This window comes from Drosophila pseudoobscura, chromosome 2, assembly GCF_009870125.1.
Source record: "Drosophila pseudoobscura strain MV-25-SWS-2005 chromosome 2, UCI_Dpse_MV25, whole genome shotgun sequence".
NCBI lineage: Eukaryota > Metazoa > Arthropoda > Insecta > Diptera > Drosophilidae > Drosophila > Drosophila pseudoobscura.
The window spans coordinates 20,932,235-20,957,041 of record NC_046679.1 but is presented as its reverse complement, the minus strand read 5'-3'; the positions used below and the strand labels follow the sequence as shown (position 1 = coordinate 20,957,041).

Genomic DNA, 24,807 nt, shown 5'->3' with positions numbered 1-24,807 from the left:
TGTATATCTGCTTTCTAAATACGTTTGAGCAATTTAAATAACCCTCACCAAAATACAGAAACGACACTTAAATAACATGTAATATTTAAGAAAGAATGCTTGATGCTTTCTCTGGAATACGATTACAAGTATACCAAACATACAATATGTATATGTAAGTTTGTAAGGAAGAGACTTCCAAGGAAAATTGACTTCTATATTCATATATCTATATAAATAAACCGAACAAAATTCGATATGTTATTTTGATTTTCCATTGTCGGTCCGAAAAAGATTCTGGAAAAATTTGTAAATAACAAATTATATTATCCGATCAATTAATGCTTATTTTCTATCAAGTTGGCTAACTGTTTAAATAAGATGTCCTACTGAACTATTTAAAATAATGTTTAAATGTGTCTGTAGACGTCTCCAAATATACCTTCTACATGGTTTTTACATGCGCCTGTCGAATAATGGTAGTTTTTGGAACTACTGATTTTCATAGTAGCGCCGCCCTACCTTTATCTACATGTCAAATGTATCATGGTTTTTTGGTATTGCTTCGTTCAAAAAGCAATAAATATACACTAAAAGAATATTTAAAAACATTGTTAATATGCAAACACATGCAAAAAGTAACGCTTTTTTAATACCTCGAAATATTTAATAATATTTAAAGTATTTTCCTGATAATATTGTATGTTTTCTCGCTTTGATTCATACAGCCCTGCCCCTGCCCTGTTCCGCTTTACAGTCAAAAAAACAGTAATAAACATGAATATCCTTTAATTTAATCAAAGAGCTTCAATTGCCAATTAAGGGGCAGGGGCGTGCACAAAAAGAAATGGCGGATATCGGGGAAGCCCCAAAAGAAGCTGTCAGTCGTCCCCGAACTGCTCTGCCCCTGGGAGTAAAAATCCCAAACGAAATTGAAGTGCCGGGCAATATTTGATTTTCTTTATTTGCACAATCAATGTTGGGTGTCTTTCGGGGCCTTTACTCTCCCTTTGTGGGTGGGATGGGTGTGTGTGCGGGAGTTATGTTGAAAATTATGCAATAAATATGGACGGCTACATGTCGCCGCGAGTAAATAAAATGAAATGCGAAAAAAAACAGAACCAATTTGCACCGGAACGCATACAAAACATGAGGGAATGTACCATATCAAAGGAAGTTCCCCCAAATTACATGACTTGAATAAGTTTTTTTTGTGTGTTCTCTGCTGCTGTTGCTGCTGGTGTCTTTCTTTTATTTTGGTTGTTCTCTCCCGTGTATTTTTACCACTTTAGTGTTAAACAAAAAAAATAAAATAAAAGAAAAGTTCTTATGGACACTGGGAGAAACCTTTTACACCCCCCATGGAGTTTTGTATTTGATTGCGGGATGGTAGTAGGACGGTGGTGGTAGTAGGACGAGGACCCACAGCAGGATGAAGTAAAACAAATTCAAACAAATTTGCACGCGATTTGACATGTCGAATCCATAAAAGCGCTTCAAACGATTGGATTATGGGTGTGAACGTAGAGCCACAGACGAAACTCAATTGCCAAATTGAGATTCGGTCCTTTTAAACTGATTACGAGGCAGTCCAGGCTATCAATTGTAAATTTATGTCCCCCTACCCCCAAAACCCTTTTTTGCCTTTACCTTTTCGGATGAGGCTTAGCCTTGACCTGCGAGCCATGACTCGGCATCGACTCGACTTGACTCATCAGAAGAGGCGCCGCCACCGCCGCCGCAGCCGCCGCCACCTTTTTGTGGCAAACAAATCAGTAAATTTACGAGCTGAATTGCAAATTCAGCAGCAGCACTGACATTGGCAAATCTTTGAAAGAGTTTGCATATGAAACAGGTACATATAGAAGGCCGAAGAACTTGGCCAACTTTACCCATCTTCAAACTGTCTATCTCTCGTGAGTTCTCCCTCTCTCTCTCTCTATCTTTCTCTGTGTAGGTGTCTTTGGGTTGAGTGGCATTTCAATGTCAAGTAGTTTAGAGGAAAGCTCAGAAATCAAGACAGGAGTGTCGCCATCTTCATCTCTATCTGTCCCTCTCATCTTTGGCATCAACTATTCTGCATAATTCATGTATTTTATTAAAAGAAAATGCAAAACCAACAACGAATCCACCTCCATTGCGGGGAGTGGAAGTGGGAGGTGCAAGTGGAAGTGAGGCGAGTGCTTGTCAAATGGCAGCTGTAAACTAAATGTTTTATATTCATTTATTCCAGAGCATAAACAATGTGAGCATCACCGAGACAAACCGGAAGACCTGATGAGAGATCTCTTGGTGTTCATACATATATACTATATATGTAGGTCCTGTATAAGTTTGCATAATATTATGAATGCCATGGTTAATGCATGTGCAACAGGATGCCTCATGCTCTACCATTCTCAACCGAAGGAAATTAGTTGCTCATAGTCGAAGCATCCAATGGGGATGTGCAGGGAGTGAGAGAGCATCCTACATCCTATCGGCCCGAAAGGGAAAGCCATTTAAATGCCGAGAAATCCCTTTCAATGTAGCGCAACGTTCACGCTTGAAAGCCAAACCAAAACAACAGCAAGAGCACTCAGAATTGTGGCGGGGGCGGCGGCTCTCTGATGCCGAGGGAGGGATATACCCATAAACCCAGGCACGCCGCCGCCAATCAATAAAAGCCGAAACAACTGACGCTCTGGCGCATCAAATATTTGTAGGTCTCGGCCAAAGTTAAGATGTGGAAAATCCCCCACAAAAACATTCGACGAACCGAACCATTAAAAGTAAACGCTGTGGAAAATGAACGATGTTTCCTTGAAACGTGCACAAGAACAGTCACTGGCTCTGGCATTGAATGAGATTTGCCTGTAATAAACACAAACAAATGAAATAATTTCTATAGCAAACAATAAGGCAGATAGATATATAGATAAATCTTTATAAGGATGGTTACACTGAACGAAAAGGCAGCTCGAGGTCTAGGAGTCTGGAGAATAGAATATGGAAAGGCGATGGGATTCGTTCTATATTCGGATGACAAGAAAAGGTGATCAATTGAAGACCAATTTTGTATCCATCCCAAAGCCAGAATCAAAAGGTAAGCTGCTGTTATATCTCTATTTCCTTTCAGTGTAGGCTCATCTAAAGCAGCTTGATTCGTTTATAGGTCTATCTATGTATAATGTATAATGAAACGGAAGGATGGCCATAGACTCGGTGTCATGGGGGGGTGGGCGTGCACGGTGGGCTGTCCAGTTCGTTTTGCCAAATTACGCATACGCACAGTTGTTCCGCTCTTGGTAGGCGCCATAATTCATGACACACGGCGCTCGGCACTTGGGCAAACGGCCCACGGCCTCACAGCCGTACGACCCACGGACCCTCCAATAAAGACATCGGCAACGTAAATTGGTTTAAGCTGACGGCAACGGACATCCCACCAGCTAAACCTCCTCCTGCCACATCGACTTTGACCTATTGCCCCACCACGCACGGAGCAGGAGATGGAGAGACTTGTAGGGGGAGAGCATTTCTAAGCAAACAAACGGCAGGAAAATCAGGCTCGGAACTGAAGAGTCCTGGTCCTTTGCCCATGGAAAAGGTTATGCCAAATTACGTAAATTTTTGAGGCTCAGCAATAACAAGCGCATTGCCCTGGCTACCGGAAACAGAGAGAGAGAGGGATACCATTATCCCCTCCTGTGGCTATGCGTGTGTGTGTGAATGGGAGAGGGAGGGATACCCTCCTACAGATATAAATCATTTAAATTAACAACTTTTGGTTTATTAACAGAATTTATTGGCAGCAGTTTGTGCAGCATCAGGGGTGTGCCCGTGTGCCACCCGTTGCTGAGGTAAACACGTTTTTGGCTGCCACTTGCCACCAGGAGGTGGCCACCTTTCACCATAAGAAGGGGCGTTGGCTCGATGATTTGTTATTTGTTAGTGAAATGATAATAGCAACAAATGAGCTTTTATTGTTCCAATGGCCGAAGGGGCCGGTCTTCCTTGCCTTAAAGCCGCGTCGTCATTGGGTTTACGATTCGATATAAATTCATGAAGGATAAGCCATTCAAAAGGGGATTTGCATAATTTGTTGCCGTCCCTCCATCCGTCTCTCTTTTCATTCCCTCTCTCTCTTTGTCAATCTTTATAGCCGTCTCTTTCAACCCCACTCTTTCCCCTGTTGGTGAGCACAACAATGAGACTCAAGTGAACAATGGGACCGCAATTACAAAAGTTCTACGGGATAGCTGCCGCCCGACCGACCGACGACCACACTCATTCGGGATCCATTGTGCTCCACGACAGTTGATCTCTATTCGAAGATGTTTCAGTCCTGGCAGGGAATGGGGTCGGTCGTTCGGTCTTCGAGGGAATCGGTTAACCTACCAAAATTGAACGGAAACCGTGTTCCAGCTCCAACCTTAATCAGCCATTAATATTGTGTAAACCAAATCCGTCAACAGGCAGCAGGCAGCAGATGCTGTTGCCAGAACAGACCTTTTCCGATGTATTTTCATTTTGGGAAAATATGATTGTTTTCTCTTCTCTGACGCACTGCCAATGAAACATGATGGTGCTGCTGCTGCCTTTTGAAATTTAATTCCATTCTGTGTAGCCCGGAATTTTGATTCCATTTTTGCATTTAAATTTAAATATAAATTGACACGTGCCAGGCCTTCACCAAACAAACGGCAATGGAGGAAATCGGAACTGCAAAGGGAACGAACCCAAACGATGGGCACGTGTATGTATGAGTGATTATTTTGAACTTGTTTTGGGGGTGGCCCAAGAGTTCACTCCCTTCAAGGGGATGTCATGCCCCTGGGGGATGGGTTTCACTTTCATGTGTACTGTTTGTGGCTCACTGCCCCATCTTTGGCAGCGAATTAAGATGCCAACAAGTGTGTTACAAGTGCCTTGCAATTATTTTTGATTCATTTTTGTGGACATTTTTGAGGCTGTTGTGATTTTATGAGACTGCTAGCCACAGCAAATGATTACTGCCATGTAATAATAGTTCTCTAATAGTTGAATTTTTCATTTAAAGACAAGTTGGCACTCTTTATATACATTTATTTCATTCTGCCTTAAACTTTGCCAACTTGAATTTATTTCGAGCCCAATTCAAGGCTCATCGACAGCCAAATGATTCGTTGACCAAACTTAAAGCCCATAATGACAGACAATTTATTTTTTCTTTGGGTTTTCGGCTGCAAATTGGAACAGTGCCACGCCCAGACATGCCACCACCGAATGAGAGCTGGATGGGGTGCTCGTGCCATCTCCCAAATGAAGATGACAATCACTGAATGTTATTGACGATGCCCTCCCGCCAAAAAAAGTTCTGAAATCAATGTTGATGATCTCGCTTTTCCTTCAGGACGAAGAAGTCGAAACTTTCTCATTGTTATCTATCAGTATCTGAGCTCTGGGGGAGAGGTCAGAACAGAGCAGGAGTAGGAGCAGGCCTCGACTGTCCACAGAACTGTCGCCATTGCGTGGCTTCGATGAAATGGAAAATATAAACAAAATCATTTGTCAAAACATTTCGAAACAGCTTTGCAAACTCTCGAGCTCGAACTAAGGGGAATGGCACGGGAACGGGCAGGCAGTCGCCTCAGCAGCACTGCTGTCCACAATAGACGGTGGTGTTAAGGCGGAAACGGAAATGGAAGCGGAAGCATGAGTGCGAGAGAGTTGCCAGAGAATTGTTGGCCCAGTCCGAGTTCCTCTTCGCCCTTCTGTTCCTGTTGCTGTTCCTGCCGCTGTTTCCCCTATTCTTCTACTTCTGCTACTGCTGTTGAGAGGTCAGTGGCTGTTTCTCCCACAAGAGTCGGGTTGACTCTGGGCTTGCTCTCATGATTAGTGATAAGAATGTTTTCTCTTTTTTTGCTTTCACTCCGGGTGCCACACTGGTGCCTCAAACTTTCCCTGCTGGTTGTCCTGCCTTTTGTGCCAGTTTTGCTTGTTTTGCTTCTTTTCCAACCATGTTTTTGGGTCTCTCTGAGCTGGCTTTCGACCAAACATCGTTTGCCAAGCGATTTATTTCAATTATTGATGTTGAATGTTGCCTTTTCTTTCAGTTTTGCTCGAGCCTTGTTATGTGGCCGGTTAGATAAGAGTCGAGTCTCTGGGAATAAGTAGGGTATTCGGAAAGGGTAACAGAGCAGAGGAAAACCAATTTCCATGGCCGCCCGAAAGTATGCAACGCATAATCCGGTTACCCAACATTCGAGGGCGCGCCCACAGCATATTTCCGCTTTATAATTATAATATTTGCAATAACAATAACAACGCAACGGATTTCTGGGGCCCGTACATAATTAGTGAAATGTAAAAATTAATCAATTTTGTTATAACCCAATTATTGGAAATTGCTAGCAACGCAATTAAGCCTCGTTTTCCCAAAAATGGTCAAAACGCTAGCCATTGCTGCTGCTGTCCTATTCAGGCACAGGACTTACTCCTCCTCCAGCTCTCTTTGGACACACATATCTCCCACCAAATAATAATAGAAAAAGCAAACAACCAGCGCGATATGGGTTCCGATTTAGTTACGCCCCCAAAATGCGGGTCCATATGACGGGGGCATAACTGAATATTGTGTACTATATGGTTTTATTTTTTCCGATACGAGTATGCCAAATGAAGCTGGTTGAATGCTGACTACTAACTGCTGGCTGCTGGCTCTGCCTGGCCCCAGACACAATTTGTAAATTTGCATTTGGTGCGGCAGTAAATAATCCCGCGAACGGATAAAGTTTTTCATTTAAATTATGATCCAATATGTACGACGAAACCAATACAATACTGACCGAATAACCGACTTTTGGCGTCGGCCACAGAGCACAAGATATATAATTTTAAAGACTAAACGGATATACATGTAGAAGTGCATCATCAGCCATAAAGAGAATGAATGTACGATATAAAATCACGAGAAAAAGTCTCTTCATTTGGGAGGAAAGTGTCAAAATGTATGGCTCATTAGGAAGATATCTAAAATTGGGCAAACAGAATTGAATGCCAACGTAATAAATGAACCAAATTGTATCTATTTGTTTCGTATATTTTCTCTGATTTTTTTTCTTTCTATTTTTCCGTTGTCATTGTAAAATATACAATAACAGATGTTTTTTTCTAGCAAAAATGATAATTAAATATATGGCAAATGTAGCCAAAAAAGGGCTTTTAGTCATTATACATTATATTAAAGTTAATATATGTTATTTATGACAAATTTATGACAAGAGAAATGTGTGTGCGTCATAAATCAGCAAAAGAAATTGTTAAAATAAATGTTATACAAATATAAATTTAATTTGAAATAAAACAAAGTGCAATGTGCAATGAAATCATTGACCCCCCACGAGTGAAAAGAAAAGCAAGCAGCGCTTTCAAATTAAATATGCAAATGTCCGATCCATGTATGCGTAGCATCGCAATGTACTGGGAGTACATAGCATACTAACTAAGTTAAACGTATAAATTATTTATATGCATGCATATATATTATTCAGATGCACGGAGTGAAAGCTATTTATATATGTATGTACCTATAAAAATCTATATATCTCCCTGTGCATGGGGCTTATGGCGGCGAATGGGGGTATTGAAAATATTCTGGAAGAAATGCAGCCGGCAGCCAGCAGCCAGGCAGCGTACGTTTCACAGTTGACTTGAATGTAAACATGAAAAGCCAGAAAAACGAAAAATCATATTCTAAATATACACAACCGATGCTCACGAGAGAGAGACCGAGGAACCCAAGCAAGAGATTCGGGAGAAAGGAAAGAACAGAGAGAGAGCCATGCATTTGGTCAGACATCGTTTGATTTCAAATGTTTTTCAAATTCTATAGGTAAAAGAATGTGTGGAAAATTTTGTTGAGGTAAAACTAAATACACTTTGGGGAAAGTTTTACAAAATTACCACAAAAGATTCTTAGATTTTGCCACATTTTCAGAATGTTGTGAATAGTTTCTTGACTTTTAAAAGATTCTTTCTTTTATAAGACTCATATTTGAAAATAGAAAATCAATATATGTTCTAAAAAATATATATATGTATGTCTCCTCAGTAGGGTGACACATCGTTGCCCAAAAACCACGCCCAAGTCAAGGCAACCCTCTGCTAAGAAAAGTGTATGATCAATGTATAAATAAAATGTGTGTAGGTTTTCCTTCGAGTGGCAACAGCTGCATGCCGCCGCTCTGCTGCTCTGTTGGCCTTTTGGAAAATTCATTGGTGAAAAGCCATGAGTGTGTTTTCCGCTGGCTGGCGATCAGTGCGCGAGAGTGCGTCGTCGAGCGAAGGTGCCACAGCGAGAAGAATCCCCCGATAAAAAAAGTCCGTGCGCCAACGGGAAAACTGTAGCCAAGTGAAAGTGTAAAGAGATATTTATAGAAAGTCTGTACCATCACCACATATACATACATATATCTGTGTATATAGGATATATATATATATATATATAGCAAGAACCCGAGAGATACAGAAGGAATAGCAGCATCGCAGAATGACGGATGTGCCAGAGCCCGTGCGCAAGTGCGCCAACCTGTTGAAGGGCACCAAGAGCGATACGGAGAAGTTCGCGGTCCTCTTTATGGTCACGAAGCTGGTGAAGGGCAGGGACGCCAATGCCGAGGGCAAGAAGCTGTTATTCGAGGCCATCGGCTTCCCCTTCCTCAGGAAGCTGCTCGTGTCCAAGGATCTGCCCAGTGACTGCCCCCCACTGGTGTACAAGAGCGTTGCCCTCTCGATTCTCACGTGCTTCTGCCAGGAGGAGGAGCTGGCCACGCACAAGGACATTATTGATGCCATACCCACGCTGCTGGAGATTGTCGAGCAGGCCGACGATGAGGACTACGAGGACAATCTGATTGTCGTGAGTGAGGCCTACAGTTGCCTGAAGAGCATCGCCAGCCATGCGCCCGGACAGCAGGCGCTCCTGGCCACCGGCGCCATCCCCAAGATGTCGCAGATCTACTCCGCGCAGAGCTTCCAGACAGACGAGGCCCTGCACCTGATTGTGTTGCTGGTGAACAAGTTTGGCGTGCTCTCCTGGCCAGAGGATCCCACGGCTTTCCATGCCCTGATCCAGCGGATTGCCCTGGACATGGAGACTGATCACACGGACAGGAAGTACGAGCTATGCCGGATTTTGGCCGACATCCTCATCACCTGTCGCAAGGAGGTCGTGAACAACTCGCTGGACGGCCAGATCTGGCCGGAGAGCTTGTTCAAAGGCTGCGGTGATATTCTGAAGGCCAAGATCGGGCCCAAGCAGCGGGATCCGGCCCTGCATCTGATTGCCACCACCCTGCAGGTGCTGGGCATTCAGTGGGCCTTCATGGACGAGCAGAAACAGTTCTTCCTGTCGCTCCTGCAGCTGGCAGCCATCGAGGTGCGCATGCAAATGGACGAGAAGAAGCTGGAGACGACCTTCAAGCAGGCCGAGCTGCTCACCTGCTGCTTCGTGATCCTCGAGCAGTGCATCGAGTATATGGCCACCGATCAGCTGGACCTGGAGCCTAAGGAGAAGCAGACCACGTACACGGCCCTCAAGGGTGCCTTCAATCAAGTGATGGCTGTCCTCACGCGTGTCAGCAATGACAAGATTCGCGAGAGCGTGAATCCCCGCGATAAGAACTTCATTATTGCTATCGTGAGAATCCTGTCCGCCTGGCTGGCCCAGGAGACCACAGCCATGCGTCCGGCCATCTATAAGCTGTTGCCCTTCATGCTGAAGGTGGCCAATGAGTCGTTCCATGATCTGAAGACCTGGCGTGCCGGCAACCGGGAGGGTGAGGAGCCCATCGACGTGCTGAGGATTATGATGCCCGCCCTCTGCCACTTTGCCGTGGAGGATGAGGCACGTCGTGTGCTGTTCACCCACAAGCAGGATGAGGTTCTGCTTGAGTCTCTGGAGCTGTACTTCAGCATTGCCCACTGGAAGCGTCCCCCAATCCCCAGGGCCGAGCGCTTGGCGCGCATGAACGAACCGGATCCAGTGCCCACGCTGGAGCAGAAGGCCGAGATGAAGGTGGCCAGAAGTGCCATCGTCTCGCTCTGCAACATCCTTATGAACTTTACCGTGCTGGAGCCAAAGCGCGCCGAGGATGGTGCCACCTTTGTCAATCTTTTGAAGTATGTGGTGGAGAATCTGCCAGAGCTGAAGGACACCCCCGATAATCTGGTTATCCACGGCAATCTGGCTGTCCTTGGACTACTCCTGCTCAAGCAGCAGTCAAAGAAGGTAAAACAGAACGATTTCTCCATCTGTCGGTACATCCAGGCCACCATTCGCTTCCTCTGGGACGCGTACAACATCGACGAGAGCAACGATCCCACCGCCCTCGTGGTGTCCATTGCTTACAAGGGCAACTGGTCGGATCTCTCGGAGCTGTGGTTCTTGGGAATGCAGACCATGTGCGGTGTTCTGCCGCTGGTGCCATGGCTTTCGGAGTTCGCCCTGGAGTCCGGCTGGGCCGAGGGCATTGTGAAGACGCTGAAGAAGGTGAAGATTGGCACCCTGCCGGCGAATGTGAAGTCCGCCTACGAGGACTTCCTCTCGCAGCTGGTGGATGTAAATGGCGATGTCCAGGAGGTGCTCAAGAAGGCCGATGCCTTGCGCGTCTGTCGCAATCACAGGATGATGGATCTGGGCAAGAAGCTCTTCGGCGACTGATGGATTGATGCAGAAAGTGGAGAAGTGCGAGTGGTAGTGGGCGAGAAACCCTTTTCTAGAGGCATTTTTTGTGTGATGATGTGCGAAAAATGGCAAAATATTTTGTATGGATTTTATTCTATTTTGTATGCTCTATTTTAATAATTAAACACTTATAAGAAAACTCAAAAAACGAACAACCGAAAAAACATATTCAATAAAACAACAATTTTTAAAAACACAAAACGGAAATAAATTTCCCTCTGTTCCACCCCTCCCGCTCCGCCTCGCAGTTTTTCCTTTCTTTTCCCTTTGCAAACAGTTGCTCCGACCATTCATTCAGTTTTCAGTTTTGGTTTCGCTTTCGGTTTTCCCTCTGCTCTGCCATTCTTTTTTTTTCTCAGGGTTTTCTGCTGTTGCCATTGTTGTTTGCTCTTTTTCAGCAGGCACTGTGCTGTGGGGATTAGTTAAAAAACTTGTTTTGCTTGTTTTATTTTGGAACCAGAAACAAGAACAAATGCAATATGTATACCCCGAATATATAGAGCACGGAACACGTCACATTTACTTATGTCCCGACCGCACAAACAGAATCGTATGGGAGACGGGGAATGACGAGTGCAAAAGCAGACCAAAAATAGTAATAATAATAAGTGAAATTTAATTAAAAACATGCAACTAAACTTTCTACCCCTCGAAACATGCACCGGAAACGGGGAATTAATAATCTCCTGACACTCGGAGTGACAACATTTTTGGTTTCCATTGTGCCAAATGTGCCCCTGCCACATTTTTGGGCAACTACTTTTTCGGAGGATTGATGATATGAGAGACTAAAAACCGGTTTAGTAATAAGGTGAAGAGAAATTTTGAGTTGTCTAAGAGAACTTTTGCAGCATTTAAATATGATGAATGGAAATATTTAGGATAGATAAATCATGTTCAAGAACAATGCAATGAAAGCTCAATGTCGGAGAGATTAAATCCTTGAAGTTTATTCTTATTTTTTTATATTTCTATATTCATTTTAAATATATATTCAGCATGATTTTCTCATTGTTAATTGGCTTCGCTAACAGCCCGTGAAAACGTAGCCACTAAAGAGCTTAGCCTACATCTTGGATTTCTCCCAGATATCTATCTGTGTGTGTGTGTGTGTGGATGTTACCCCCAACTTGCTGAAATGCCAAATTGCTTGTTAGCCATGAATGAAAATAGAGGAGCAGCAGTGGCATAACAGGAGGAAGGAGCAGCAGCTGCTAACCAGAGGAAAAGGCGAGCATAAATCTCCAATAAATCTTAAATACATATTGCGATGCCTGGCAGGTTCTGCTGCCGCTCCTGCTTCTGGGACGCTCAACGAATACACACACATATTATACGAAAAGTATCGCTCAATCGTTGTGTTATCTGCCCCACACTACGACTATTGCCACCTGACAACCATTTCTCTTATTTCTACAAAGAGCTCGTGTATCCGTTTGCGCTGGGATTCTCGTTGGGTTTTTATTACGATATAATATTTTATTGTATATATTCGTCGTACCTTTAGATGTTTGGATATTTGCCTTCGCTACATTTGAGCTTCAACCCTTTTTTATTTGGGGGGTGGGCCATGGCCATGGACATGGGCATACATTTTTTTACCCATTTTGTTGGTCTGCAAAATGTGTAAATTTGCCTGAGCCGTTTGTTGTGTTTTGTCATTGAAATTGCTTAGCCTGGACTGGGAGTCCTGGCTGTGTTCTGTGTTCTGTGTGGAAGTGCCTTTGGATTTTTCGGGGGCTATTTGTGCATTTGACAAAGGTAATAAAAAGGTCCTTTGGCTTCGGAAGAGTCACATGCTTGTTGTTGATTTTGTTTGCTATATTTGTTCAGCTCCAAAAGCTATAAAATACGAGTATATGTACAAACATGCGACACAACAAGAGTGGCTTTTGTGCAGGTTCTTGCTGGTTTATTTTTGGGTTTCTATGGGGCCTAACATTAGGAAGGTTGCAGCAAACGTGTTTGCCTCTAATTAAAATTAAAAGGCTTCTGAAATGAGAGTTCTTTAAAGTATCTGTATCCTGCATCTTTAAGCTGAGGGACAAGCCATAATTAACAAAGAATTGCAATTTGCGATGATCCATTAATTTACCCAGTCAACTCGTCAGTCAGGCAGCCAGCTAAAAGCAGAAATGCTGAAAAAAGAAGGGAGCCCAGCGCACCGCTCATGTGCCACACGAAACACTACAGCCGATGGTGCAACTCAAGAGCGTCACAGCAACAAGTTGAAGCTCCACCTTGATTGCAATTAGCTGCAGCTTTACCCCCAACATTGTTGCTATCCTAATGAAATGAAAACAAAGTTGGGAAAAATTCAACGACGAAAAGAAAAACAGACAAGAAGAAAATGAAGACAGGTTTCGCTTTCCCCATGGCAACATTTAAGGCTGCCACTTGAGGCAACTCGTTGACATGCTGCTGGCTGCAGGCTACTGGTTGCCACACCCACTAAGTGGATGGCTTAAGTTTTGAGCTCTGATTACTTTCAGGAATCAGATATATAAGAATATATGTTTAGCTGATCAGAGCTTTGGCGATAAGAGCACTTGATTTAAGAGGTGTGAAGGATTTACAGACCATTTAACACCACGAACGCAGGACTCTCAATGAGAATATCAACGTATTCATGTGATTTTGATGGCCATATTCAATTGGCACTTGTTAGGGGTCTGTCTAGCAGTCTCCCCTCCTGGTTTTATCTCTGTGAAAAACCAATTGCTTTAAGTAAAAGCGGTCCCTTGTTCCTCCCCCTCGATGATGCACGCACAAATGCACACCACACCCCAAAAATAAAGTCCAAACATTGGGGAACTGCTGTGCTGCTGTTTCCTTCCTCCCCCGACAATAATAATGCGAAATAAAGTAAATGCTGCTCACAAATTTCCAATTGAACGTAATTGTTGGAAGGGGGTGTGTCTGGATGTATCTAAGGGAATGCTCTTAACACTTTTGCTTTTGGAAAATGGCTAAACCAATGGGGAATACCAGTACTGCGTTCGTTTCCTTCTTGGAATGTCTTGAGGAACTTTCAAGCGGGCACGCTGGTCCCACAACAAATTAAAATTAATGCTGACTTCGTGGAGACACCAGCAGCGGAGGTGCAGAGGCAGATACTGGAACACCAGCTGCTGCAGTTGAAAGTGGCCGAGTCATAAATTATTCAAGACACTTGTCAGCCACAACTGGACCCCGGCATCAGAGTCCCAGCCAGAGAGATAGCCGAACGATTTCAGCAACATATGTCTCTGAAATGGACCTCAATCTTCATCCAAAGTGGATATATATGTATGTAATATAGCTGTGCCTCAATTTTGGTTACAAATTTAAGCCACATGCTGTTTAGTTTCAGCCTTGACCTTGTCCAGAATTGAGTGAAAAGAGAAGCGCCCAGAGGCCGGCCTGTCACAAATTTTATAATCTTCATAAATTTTGCACGACTCATTGAACTTGGATTATCGGATACCAGCCAGCAGTCCAGCCAGTCACAACCGCAGTGGTAGTGGTACCTTCCTTTTGTATCTGTCATTGAATGGTATTTGGGGGGTATTTGCTTTTTCTTTATGGCGCCTTTTTTTAGGTTTTGGTAATTAAATTTGTCATAAGGCTCAGTTGGCAATCGGTTGCGGGTCAAGAGTCATAAAAACTGACGCCCAAAAGTAGGCAACGCATAAAAGAGCAATCCCTCTGACAAAGTTTCACCAACATTTGCCTTGCTCTCTCTCTCTCTCTTAACTTTCTCTTTCGCCAAAGCTTTTTGGCCCAAAGCTCATTTACCATAATTTTGTTGAATCCAAAAGCTTCATTTGGGGCTATTTCTGCCTCTGATTCTGTTGCTGTTTCTGCTTCTGGTTGTTAATGATGCGTTAAATTTAAATGGCCATAACAATTAATGATAATTGCTTTTCAAGTTATTGTCTATAATACTGTTTAGAGTTTTGTGGAAGAATTACACAATAAATTTGCATAGTTATGAATGTCATTCGGCTAACAGTAATTTCAGCCTTTCCCCAAATCCTTTTTGTACCCATTTTTGGTGCACTTAGTCGAGCATCCTTTTGCCTTTGGAGCCGGTTGGACTTTTTGTCGTACTTGTTGCCGTTCTATTCATTTTTATTACAGTTTCAGGGAGTTTCCCAAAGGTGGGTCGAATCACTGCCAACAGGTAATACAAACAATAGCTCTCTGCCAAACAAGGAATTACATTACAATGCCATCGAAAGTCCGAAACAATATGAATGGAAACGAAAAACTGGCAACCCAAAACGAGTTTTACTCTTAAAATTTCGACTTTTTGTTTGGGGGCAGGCATTTATGAAACATTTTTCCCCCAAACTTTGGCTTTGGCCTTTTCAATTCGATTCAATTGCAATTCTCTAGGCTACCAGCAGCCCACGCTGCGTATACGTAGCACAATAAATTATCAAAGTACCGAAAACACACACACATAAAGGAGTTCCGCACGTGGAGCACCGAGTGAGGGAAAACGGCAGCGTCAAAGGTTAGTTTACGGGTATACCTTCCACCTATAGCTGCGACCCTGCAGATTCCCCCATTCAAAACACAATAAATATTGCAAGTGGGCGTCGAATATCCCAGCCCTGTCTCTCTGTCTGTCTATCGGATTGGTCGGTCGAATCGGTTGAGTTTCTGTTTGTTTGCGTGCTTTCCCCCGTTCGATATCAACAAGAAATTCAAATAAATGCAGACTCGTAGTCTTAGTCGTGGGCCCACGCTTTAAAAGCTTTCAAATACAATAATTTATTTCATTCCACAATGGAAGGACGGAAGAAAAGGGGAATTGAAGTGGCTGCGAGGATAGGGGAGGAGTATTGGTTGCAGCGTATGTGGGGATGCCTCCATTGATATCGCATCGCATGTGTGTGTGTGTACATGCATTGATGTGTTAATTGCCGTAGCTGCAAGGAGGCCAAGGAAACGCGGCTATAAGATAAACCAGGGTTGTCAGCACTACTAAAGATATGAATCCTTTTACTTTTGAGTTACATTGTTATCCAGTTGGCGTTTTTCATCAATTTATACCTTAGATAAACCAGAGATTGTCAGCCCCCATGCCCCCATAAATCTTCCAAAATTTTCAATTACTTTATAGTAAGAATGTCCTCGATTTAATAGTTTCCAAATGTAACAGTTTCTATCCAGCTAATACATATAGAAAATTCTTTTTTCTTGCTGCAGAATGTGGACAGCCCTAGGGCGCAATTTCCGTTGCATCACATTCCATCCCACCACCATGCCTGCTAATAATTCTTACACATTTTGTGTGTAAAAGTATCTTCCTTTTTTCTTATTTTTTGTATTTCGCCTGCCTGCTTGCTCTGCTCGCCTGAAACAATGCATTTTATCTTGGGCTCTTACACATTTTATTTTTTACTCTTTTCCATTCAGCTTTGACATAAGAACGCACACACACACACCCCCACCCATACATATCTATACACATTGTAGCAGAGGCTGAGACGCTTACACATTAGGGTGAACCCAAGTAGAAATTTTCCTGCGAAATAGATATCCGAATGGAGCTTATATTTAATGAGCAATAAATTGGGAGCAAAAAAAGCTTTACAAATGAAAGATATGGCTATAAACAAAATTCGTTGCGCCTGAAAATGATATACAGAGATTAAAGAGATACAGGATACAAGAGACAAGACCTTTAGAGTCCTACAAAATGTTAGCTATTTGCCAAAAAAGTCTTTACTTTTAGGCACACCCCAAAAGAAGACAACTTATACGAGTCGAGCACCCCCCCCGGGTAACCCCTTTATTGCCAGGCACTGCTAAAAAATGCAAGCCAGAATGCATGTATACTCTAGATACGATACTAGAATACAACTAAATACTTAATTTTGCTCTTTGCCGTTGCCTTTGCCTTTGATTCTTTTAATTTTCCATAGAGCGGTGCGGAGCAGTGTGTGGCGGGAGGGCCAGACTAGAACGAACGGCTATGCTGTTGTCTGGCAGTACTTACGGCCTACGCACACACGGCAACACACATACACACACACATGTGTGGGAGGCGCTGTATGGGTGTGAGTGTGGCTGTCTGGCTGCCTGGAAGACAGCTGTTTTGGAGCAATAGGTTCGATGCCAGTGTTCATTGCAGTGCAGTGGCAGTGGCAGCAGAATAAGTCGGTCTTTCAACGTCAGCGGACGCGGCGCATCGTTGTTTTCCCCCGATTTGGTTGTTGTTGCCTCTTTTGTTACAGTGCGGCAGAAAATCGCTCATCTCATACGCAGCGTGGCGCCGATCCTCCAGTATATCGCTCATACGCCGCGTGACCCAATAGTGATCTCGCCGCGGCTAGGCGGAAGCGAAATTGTTTTCTGATTGAAACGTAAATAAGCAACGCCAGCCAAAACAAATATGGCCACGGGTCCCAGAGGAATCGCCGCCGTTTATCATTGAAAATATGTGTAAAAGTGCAGGCCCGATCCACAGATTGACGCAGGCATCGATGATGACCCAAAAGAATGCAGCCAGCGCCATTGAGGCCTTCATTAAATGCCAAAAATTATATGTATTTTCCATTAGAAGTGAGGCTGCACTAACATTTTAAAAGAATTTCCCAATCGAACTACTATAAACATTTGGTTTTAAATTACCTTAAAATATATTTCGAAAGTAAATTGAGGGAAAGCAGACCATCAGTATGGGGACTGTTGACAAGCGGCCATTAAGTGCACAGTGGTTGTGGTTCGATGGAAAATAAAACGAAAATTTGTGTATAGTGCTCGCAGGCAGTCTTTCTATCCAAGAGTTCACTGATCAAACGATTCTTCATTCAAAGATTCAATGATCTGCCTGATTTTTTGTTCTCCACATTAAATTTGTACGAGTTTCATTCATGTTTAGTCAGATGTTTAAAATACACCTGCTCTGGTATAAACAAGCAATCGGCAATTGGAACAACTCAAGCAATTAAAGAAAATTAAGACATTAAAGATCAAATTAAGAAAAACATATACATACGTATATAATCGTCGAGCTGTAGAGCAAAGCTCTCACCCGAAAATGCATTCAAAATATTTTCAGAATACTTAAATTCTTGTTTGACACATTTTTGACATAATGCCTTTCGATGTGCGACAGTTTCAGTGCTTAATGAATGATTTATTGTGTGATTTTTCTGTTCCATTTATTTTTCTGATATATTTATCTGGCCTAATAGGCATAACTGTAGATTTTATAAATATTATTCCACATGTAAATATGTACGTAGGTGCTATTTCCTCTATATTTCCTTTGAATTTCCATCGAATTTCTATTTGGCCAATGCTAAACTATGTATAAATCGCAGTATACCCCCGAAGGGCAGACAGGTAATATTTATCTGTCTGAATCACCTTCGGCCGCCAACCAGCCAGCCATCGCATGGTTCTCCAGTGCTTTGCCACATTCAATACGCACACGAACTGTATCTGCCGACATGTCTAATAGGAAATTGGCCAGAAGCGGCTCGGCTAACAATCCCTCGTGCCTTCTTGCCCCCCGCCCCCTCCCCTCCCACTGAGTAATACTAGAATGCTGGGGCCTGTATAAAATAAACAGAGGAAGGTACAATAAATTGAGGCAAACTTATACACATGTACCGATATGGTATCGTATCGTATTGATGTGTCTGTGGGCGAACAACAAAAGTACAAGAAAATACAAATATCGAACACAATGGAAACAATAATGTGCGAAACGATTGGAAAATGCGCCACGCCACAGTCGCCGGACTCTGTGTCTCCGTGTCCGTGTACGTCTGCGAGTACAATCCATACGTATGGTCAGCGTCTGGGGTTCGCGTCTCCGGTCAGAAGCAGCCGGTTAGCCAGAGGGCTCACAACGAGTCGCAATCGTGGATAAATCGATGGGCATTATCGCAAAGCTATCGACAGTTTTGAGTCTGGCGATTCTTTTTACTTTTTATTTTTGTGAAGTACCACCAACTCATATTTTCAGTGCATTTTACCACAGCTGTGAGAGTGTTACCAATTCTGTACGAAATCTTTCATAATTTGCGAACTATTCTGTAGTCTGTGCGGAGCAGACCAGAGGGCGGCAGGCAAGCCCTGTAGCTGTAGCTGTTGACAAGTGTTAAAGTGCAATGTGCTAATTATGTCACACAGGGCGTATGCGTATGCGTGTTGTTGAAAGCAAATCGTGAAGTGAAAGCCAAAGCCAAAGCAAAAGGCATAAGGGAAGAACAAGCGGAAAAGAGCTAAACGTCCATTCAATACTTGTTGCTGGGAATCGAATTATTGCCCAGTGTGGATGGAATGAGCAAACAAATGTCAACTGCCAATGCCCTGAAGGTGTAAAAAAAATGTGAAAAAAATAAAGAAAAGCGAAACAAAGCGAAAGGAAAAACGGTATGCAAAATGAAGTGTCAACGATTTGAGATGAAATTATTATCAATTGCTGGGCCGTCGCCGTCTGCCCAAATGTGATTTATTCCTCCGATACATGAGTATCCGTGTGTGTGTCGCCAGTGGCCGTGTTTGTTCTAGTGTTTGTAGAGTGCGTGTCGACAACAAAGGGAAATAATGTCATGCATTGGCTCGACGGCATTTCTTTGGATGACAATTTAATTAGCGGACGCGCCAGCGGCAGCAACGGCGAAAACAGCGACAGCAATCAGCGGAAATCAACGCCGTCGAGCTCATCGCCCACCAAAGCAAGTAGGTTGCACCTATACCAAAGTATGTACACCTCACTCACACAGATACACCCACATGGATACATAGACACACAATTACAACCACACACTGAAGGCTTTCTCAGTGTGGCCAAGCTTTAATTCGTTGGCGTGTGAGAGCCACCCGAGCGTGTTTATTTGGCTTAGAGCAAGGGCTGGGTTGGCGAAAGCGCGGGTTTGAGGTAAACACATACGCAAACAATCTATCTGAAATCTACATATATCCACAGGGAAAGCTATCAGCTAACTATCCACAGGCAAAGCTATCTGCCAACCACATCCACAGAGAAAGCTAGTTGCTATCTATTATCACAGGAAATGTAAATTTGAAGTTGGTTTGAGATCAGATCAGGAAGGGATCTCCAAAAGTCAAGAAAATTAAAAAAGGGTTGAGTTGTTATTTTTCACACAAATCTAGGCAAAGTTTATTACTGCTAAAGAATTTTTCCAAAAAACTGTTGGATAAATCATAAAAATATCTACAAAAATCAGTCATTTCAATCACTTTTTACCACTTTTTGTAGCTTTTTTGTCGGCCTGAACTAACTGCTTAATACCACTTTGATCAGGAATGATCAGAAATATAGCTTCATCTATTGAAATTTGGCTACTATTCATATCTAAAACAAACGAAAAATTTAAATATAAACTCATTAGAAAATAGTTCATAGTAGAAACAAGCAGCAAATGGACTCTCACCAATTGCTACACCTGTTTTTCATGCCACATCAGACATACACGAGATGATTTCTCTGCCTCATAAATGTATACCAAAAATATATCAGCATTATCGGAATATTTATTTCAATTACGCCATAATATGTACTTGAAAACGATTTTCCCCGATTTGCGATTGATTTTTGCTGCTCGGCAAATGAATTTCCAGCCAAAAATTTTGTCTTTGGCAGCCAGCAGCAATGGGAAAAAAGATTGGTTTGGTATTGAATTTTAATTGGGAAACACATTATTTCAGATTTTGCCCCCTGCGTGTGTGTGTGTGTGTGTTTATCTTTGCGCTGCTCATAATTCAGTATCAATTATTAAAAACATATTCATCATTTAGACCGAGCAATTAGCAGCGAATGGAACTCTCATATGAGCATCATTCGCATTTGGGGGTTTTATGCGGCTGCGGCTCATTGAACTTGTTGGGAAAATATTTCTCATATCGAACTTTACGATTTGCCATGCCAATTTTTCATTGGGAAGGCAATTAAATTGGTCCCGCTTCCGTTACCTTGATAGTTCATCGATCATCGCCCGCTCGGCGGCCAGGAATTGATGCCCATTGATCTGAATTTTCCCGACCCAATTCGGGGGGCCTTCAATTAGCACAGCCGCGAAACGGAGATCGATTTTATTTTGGAAATAATTCGCAGAATCAACAAAATGGCAAAGTGTTTTGGCTCCGCTGTAAATCTGATGCATATGGCAATTTGATTTGTAATTTATTGTTTACAGAATCTTGTACGTTTCCATTTCCATCTTCATTCCATTCCGTTCGTGTCGATGTGGCACAGACGTCCAAACAACGTTACAACTTGTGGCAGGCAGGCAGGGTATAAAAATAGACACGGATCTCTCACCTTTTTGGAATGATGACTGCAGATGACCCAGAAAAGCAGAAAAGCGACGGGGAAAACTAATTTAGTTGTGATTCTGACACAATTAATAGAAATACATAAATGTCTGCGTGCGTGTGGAAATTCACTCTGGAAATCAGTGGAGGAATTTGTATGTTTATTAAAATTGCTGGAAATATATATTGGTGGGAAATTCCTTTTCCTCTTCGGGTTTCAATTAAAAAGTCCAACAGGTCATTAAGTCTGTTTATTTATTTGATACCATTTAATGCGTTGAAGCTTCGAATAAGATCCATAAAATGTAAGACACTTTTAACCCCCCAAATGGAAATGGGAATCTCTATCACCCTTTTGGAGCCACAAACCACGTTTCGGCCTGGTTATTATTCCTCATATGTTGGACATTAAAAACTTTAACTGCAGCCAGTTTCCATCAAAGGCTGTGCCCCGCATTATGGTGTATTTATGAAATCGTCCATACGCATAGAGACGAAAGATCCTCTGCTTTGTGTGGCATAAAAAAGAGGCAGAGACCCGAGACCCGAGCCGAGCAGGACGCACACTGCCCCATAATAGAACCATAAACTGCAACAGGCGGCAGGCAGCAAAAAATAGACAGAAACTTGCTCATTTTGCTTGTTTGTTCAAGAGTTTGCCTGTGTGCTGTGCATTCGGTTTTGCTTGTTGCCTCAGCCTCACGCAACTTTTATTCCATCTCTCTCTAACTCTCTCTGTATCTACATCTCCCTCTCTTTCTCTTTCTATTTCTTTTTCGCTTTCTATGCTTTTTGGAATAGTCTAGCCGCTGAGGAAGATGGAGTAGAACGGCAGGCACAGTGTTGATGTTTAATATGCGGACAAGAAGATTAGTCGTTGAATTAGGGATGTTATGGGGGTTTTTATGGATTTGCTGTCTATTATTAGATGGAACTTTCATTGGAGATTAAACACCATCAATGGTGGTATTTTTACTGCCGATTAACATATATGTGGTGACCCCTTTGGTTTCATATAAATGTAGAAAAGTTAGTACACTTTTCAGGTGTTCAGGCAAAATATTCCAAATTTCTTTTCCAAAGATCACTCCGTAGAGTATTTATACTTTCTAAACAACCCTGAAAAAGTTCCCGTGGCCTTTCCTTTCTATAAACTCAATCAATCAGGAAATTAGGAATTTTGAGGAAATTATTCCACAAACATTTCCGTTCTTCAGGCGTATATTTACTTTACCCACTGTCTGCAGACGGTTTAGCAGCTCAAACACACACACACATTCCGACAGTTTATTGGCATGCCGTATGCCGCACACCACCGGGTCCGCTCGAATGCACCCTACCCCCTGCCACACTAGTCTATGAGGCATGCCTCAAACACACACAAGTAGACAGAGGAGAGCGGCGGCACACGCATAAAAGAAACAACAAATAAAATGGTTGTACGCAAAATATTTAACACGAAAACACACAGAACCGAACCCACTGCCGGAGCCAAGTGGTTGCAGTTCCCAGTCGCGTGCCACGCAGGCCACAACGTATCCCGTAACCGTTCCGCCCCGAAAGATAGAGAGAGAGTGTATCCCATAGATCGCATTGTATCTGCATAGATCAGCAGGAGAGCTTTGTTGCGCTGATGATCATCCGTGTGTGGGCGTCGGGGTCGTAGTATCCATATCTGCTCCAGATATTTACCCATTATAATCGTACCTGACGGGTCTCGCTAATGGAAGAATGTGCTCAAGTGATCCATAAATTGGATTGATATTTTCATTGTGCGGCTGTTTAATTGTCCGCAGACATAAATTTCGCTTGGATATAGAGAATTACAAGAATTCTTTATGAGTTCTTATTATTATGATACTGAGTAAGTGTTTATAAGTAAACGATATACATATATTCGATCCTACGATTGTTTATACGGTTCAAATGTTTTCGTAGAATCAATATATAGAAGAAATTTTTGAGTATTATTACGTGTAGTACCTTTGTTTAAGATCTCGACAGGTTTATCTGCGTTCTGTTAGGCATATTTCGCATAACTTCTGTTTAAGATTGGTTGAGCGTATCTGGCTTCCATCAGAATCGTTTCTTCTCGAATTTTGAATGTACATTCCACCTTGATAAATGGCATAAATTAGCCAAGTATTCCATTATGTTTCGGGTCGGGTGGGTCCTGTGTGTGTGCCAGTTATGTAATCGTGAAAGAAAATCCTTTTGCTGGCAAGCTTTTCAATGCTACACACAAGAGAAAAGAAGAAAAGTCCCCAAAGGGGCCTGGGAGGGCTGGGCTTGCCGTTGCCTCTCAAGAAGCGGGGCTGATTCTGTAACACATGTAAATATTAATGAAGGATGACAATGTGTACTTGACAACTTAATCGATAAATCAATTGCCTTTGCCAGAAGATAATGCCTTTACTTTACCCCTTTTGAATAAAAATGTACGAGTATGTGTGTCCATGTGTATGTCTGGGCTTTTGTTGGAGATTGGTGCGTGTGTAGCATACATTCAGGCCCCCTTGGGGCATTGTGTAACCAACAACCCAGACAGTGTCGGTCGGCCATAAAGAACGGAATGTCATTGAACATCTAGATATTAAGCCACACGTCAACATCAAGCTGGCTGATACTCGTACATATTTTAATACTTGAAGGTGCCACAAATCGAAACCAAGATGTTGCCTGCATTTGGCCGCGATTAATCCAGATGTAAACTGCCATTGGCCCTCGTTTGTTTGGGGTTTATTTGGGGTCTACGGGGGAGGTTGGTTTCCAATGCGCTTACACACTCTGCTCTTCTCCAAATAAACACGCTCTCAACTATTTGTAAACAAAAATCGAAAAGAAAAGTAACAAAAACGAAAAAGAAAAATCCAAAACAAATTGTAGGAAAAACACACACAGAAAAACCAAAATCAAATAAGCAACAAAAAATAATTTTCCATTTTCATTATTATGATTTTGTTGTTGTTGTTGTTGCCCCTTTATCCATTCCATATTTTTCCCGTATTTTTCCGTGTGTTTTGTTTTGTTTTGTGTACGGTGCGGCGCGTTATTTTTGTTTTGTTTTTTACTTTATGTGTCTTTTGTTTTTTGTTTGTTGGTTTTTCTTTCACATGTCGGAAAACTAATGCACGACTATGCTCCGAGAACGAAGACGTCATGCACACTTTAAGCTAAACACCAGGTAAACCAAACCAGAAACAAACTCATTTACTTAGCCATAAGCTACTTTAGCTGTATAATTAAGTTAAGATCCCCTCAAAATAGAGAACGAGAGAGTTCTCCGATCTGTATAAGAGATCAAAAGCTTGTGGCGATAGCTTTCGGTGAGAGATGACCGTAAGGATCATGCGCAGATCTCTTATAATCATTATGGGTTTGCAGCTTTTAAGATCAGTGAGTGCTTTCCGATCAATAGATTTCTGGAAAAGTATATACATAGATGGATCAACCATAGATGGCGTTGTCTAAGAGATCGAAAAACTATCTTCAATGCTAGATGGATTCCATATTTGATTACATTTTTCATATGACACAACTTTTCTCTAACAAAACTCCTTTAAATAGCTTTCCATTTAAGTTATCCTTTAGATAGTCTTTAGATGGATTAGAACTGTCCATCCATATGTCATAGCCCACGAATTCCTCTTCCCCCCACTTAACCACTTAATCTTTCCTTAATTTCGGCCAAATTCCTTCAATTGCCCCCAAACAATTTCTTTAGAAAACAACTACTATCTCAAAGCGAAGAGAAAAGATGAAAATATTATCGCCTAAGATTAAACTGTCGCCGTCACATTTATGTCAAAATAAACAATAGATACAGCGGCGTG

At 42.4% G+C, this 24,807-nt stretch overlaps 2 protein-coding genes across 9 annotated transcripts in view; both read left to right on the top strand.

Moving 5' to 3' along the window:
* The first annotated feature begins 8,227 nt into the window (after nucleotides 1–8,227).
* Nucleotides 8,228–10,888, top strand: Neurochondrin (neurochondrin). Its single transcript, XM_001359198.5, has one exon. It carries the CDS (start codon nucleotides 8,492–8,494, stop codon nucleotides 10,661–10,663), a length of 2,172 nt encoding a protein of 723 aa, XP_001359235.1. The 5' UTR covers nucleotides 8,228–8,491; the 3' UTR covers nucleotides 10,664–10,888.
* Nucleotides 10,889–16,895: 6,007 nt separating this feature from the next.
* The window catches only part of LOC6897552 (serine/arginine repetitive matrix protein 1), a 17,330-nt gene continuing 9,418 nt past the window's right edge, over nucleotides 16,896–24,807 (top strand). For 2 of the 8 annotated variants that reach the window (XM_033385337.1, XM_015182230.2), the window contains exons 1-2: nucleotides 19,294–19,378; nucleotides 24,075–24,158. In XM_033385337.1, coding sequence (XP_033241228.1) covers nucleotides 24,112–24,158 — 47 coding nt within the window. In that variant the 5' untranslated portion in view covers nucleotides 19,294–19,378; nucleotides 24,075–24,111. Of the gene's footprint in view, nucleotides 17,047–18,416; nucleotides 19,379–22,799; nucleotides 22,839–24,074; nucleotides 24,159–24,807 lie in introns of those variants that run through there. The other 6 variants (XM_033385352.1, XM_033385324.1, XM_015182231.2 and 3 more) reach the window with 5 other exon arrangements.